The sequence below is a fragment of the Anastrepha obliqua genome, chromosome 5 (assembly GCF_027943255.1).
Source record: "Anastrepha obliqua isolate idAnaObli1 chromosome 5, idAnaObli1_1.0, whole genome shotgun sequence".
Classification (NCBI taxonomy): Eukaryota; Metazoa; Arthropoda; class Insecta; order Diptera; family Tephritidae; genus Anastrepha; species Anastrepha obliqua.
The window spans coordinates 12,100,444-12,103,036 of record NC_072896.1 but is presented as its reverse complement, the minus strand read 5'-3'; the positions used below and the strand labels follow the sequence as shown (position 1 = coordinate 12,103,036).

The following is a 2,593-nucleotide window of genomic DNA, read 5'->3' as shown; positions in this document are numbered from 1 at the left end:
ATCTGCGGTTTGCCACTTATCAGCGAGAAAGCAGAACTAATGTTTTTGTTGATAGTGTTTTTGCTGAGATGCACCGCCACCGCTAGGCGTATAAATAATAGATGATTTCGGTGGAAATGCTCATTCTTGGAAATCACATCCTGCAGACAAGATATCGACCGCGAACTGAAAAGATTCTTACGTATTAAATTAAAATATAAAATACAAATAACTGCAAACTAACTTTGACTTAAATCACAACATTAAAAATGGATGCTTTTTTGAATCAAACTACTGCGAACATTTTGTATCATCATAAGAAGTTCGATGGCTGTAAGCGCTTCCAAGACGAAGAAGCACGAAAGGATTTGAAGCAAGTCAACGACCAACGCAGCCCAGGCGCAGTAAGCTTGCATTCAGAACAACTTTCCAGCGATTGTAAGCGCTTCAAAAACGAAGATTGCCGACAGAATTTCGTGGAGTCAGTTAACGACCGGCACAGCCCAGGCGCAGTAGGCTTGATTTCACAACTAACTTCCGACGATTCAGACTACGCTGATTTTGCGAAACTCTTCAGTGCATCCAGCAGCACTCCATACAAGAAAACGCGTAATCCCAGCGAGGATAGCGGTATCTCCGTAACACCGCAAAAACAACAACTTCACGAAACACCATTGCTTCGTCGTACGAAACGCAAGTTAAAGTTATCATCACTCGCAGAGTCACCGAGCGAGCAGCAAAGCACTGAAAAACAGCAGCCAGCATCAATTTCGCCCACCATCAATATTAAGCAGAAGCCTCGCACCACCGCCACAGCCGCAAGTATCAACCGCGCCAACAAAAGAGCTAATACCGGCACCACAAGAAGAAACATAAGATTTAAGGCCCAAGCCATTAAAGCCTTAATCAAATCCACGGCGGGCAGCGCCTTAGAGTTGCCCACCGGCAGCAAATCCGCTACAAACACCACTGCCAGCTCACTACCCGACATCGACACCTCTTTGTTGTCGTTGATCAACGAAAATAAGCTACGCAGCATTTGCGCATATCATGGCAACATGGTGCGTTCGTTTCCGAAGAAAGAGCGTTCGCCTAAAGACCAAGAACGGCGTGATAAAAATACGATCGCTTGTCGCTTAAGCCGCCGTGTGAGGAAACTGCAGCAACTTGCCATTGGCGAGCACTACAAGCAAATCAAGGAGATCTATGACCAAATGGTGGAAGTGATGGTGCGTGGCAATGAGTATCTGAAGTATCTAAATAAGGATGTTCTGGGCGCTGCTGATGGAAGCTGCAATGCGGAGGTTGTGCTACCCGCGCAACCGGAACAACGTGCGCCCAGCCGCTTCTCTATAGCGGACATATTAGGAGTCCCGAATGAAGATAATAACCAAGAGTAGTTTCTTATTGAAACTACTAACTATTTATTTAAGATATTAGTTTGGGGAAAAATATATCCATTATTTGCTCGGTAGATGGCTGTGTAGTGATCGATCAAGCAATGTAAAGTTTATGCGCTTTGTCAAAGTGACATTTCACACTATGTTAAAAGTCGTGGTAGTAGTAGGCGACCACAAAACAGTTGTAAACTATTTTTTTTTTTGTTTTTTTCAAATTGCATTAGTAAGGGATTTTATTATTTTTTAATTACATTAATAATGGATTTACTTTTCCCCAAACTATTTAATGTGTATATGACTGTTAGACTGCTTGTCTTTGTACTATTTATTTTTACAATTAAGAACCTTTTGTTGGTTTGTAGTGATATCAAATTTCACTGCTCCATTATTTGGTTAAAAAATAATAATAAGTGTAAAAGAAAAATACAGAAGTTTTATTTTCAATATTTGGAAAGGTAACTTGGAGTGTTCCATAATAGGTTGCTACCGATTTGTGGATATGCGATTCACTAATAACCGCTCAGCCTAGCAAGATCGCCCGCCCGCTAGCTCCTTCCCACATAACACATGGGCTGAAAAGTCTCGGGCCTAACAAAGAACATCTTTTTTTATGTTCAAATTAGCTTTATTCATCATTGTACAGGGTTCGGCACTCGAAGTGTAACCAATTAAAAAGGCCATAAATTTATTTTGGGAAATTATTAGGTGCGTAACTAAGTTCTCGCTGTTTTGACGTGATAACGTGTTATAATTCGGTTTAACAGGCTGCACGCACGAAAAAATGTGTCGTTACCTTGCTCATTAGTGTTACCTTGCTCATATGTCGTTACCTTGCTCATTGCCGTTACCTTGCTCATTTGTCGTTACCTTGCTCATTGCATTGAATGAACTGCAAGCGAAAGCGCGGAACGAACGACAAAGCAAACAAAGCAAACGAACGGCAACGTTCGACATCTTGCTCTCTCCTACTTAAGTGAGCGTATATATGTATGTATATGCGCATATGTACATATATAAATTCACGTATTTGTATTTGCATATGCCTTCTTATTGATTATTATTAATTTGATTCACTTGAAGAATTTAAAATAAAACCAAGTTTGTTAATAACACCTGTTGTTTTAATGTTATTATTATTTTTTGACGTGATGCGTCGTTACCTTGCTTGAACAGCATGTTATGTTATGTTATGTTATGTTATGTTATGTTATGTT

At 40.3% G+C, this 2,593-nt stretch overlaps 1 protein-coding gene across 1 annotated transcript; it reads left to right on the top strand.

Moving 5' to 3' along the window:
• Positions 1–248: 248 nt before the first annotated feature.
• LOC129247430 (uncharacterized) lies at positions 249–1,379 on the top strand. The gene has a single exon (XM_054886560.1). The coding sequence runs from the start codon at positions 249–251 to the stop codon at positions 1,377–1,379; it is 1,131 nt and encodes a 376-aa protein (XP_054742535.1).
• Positions 1,380–2,593: the final 1,214 nt, after the last annotated feature.

What these genes read in the sequence shown, in the direction of transcription:
- LOC129247430 (XM_054886560.1), top strand. Translation starts at nt 249, where the DNA reads ATGGATGCTTTTTTGAATCAAACTACTGCGAACATTTTGTATCATCAT.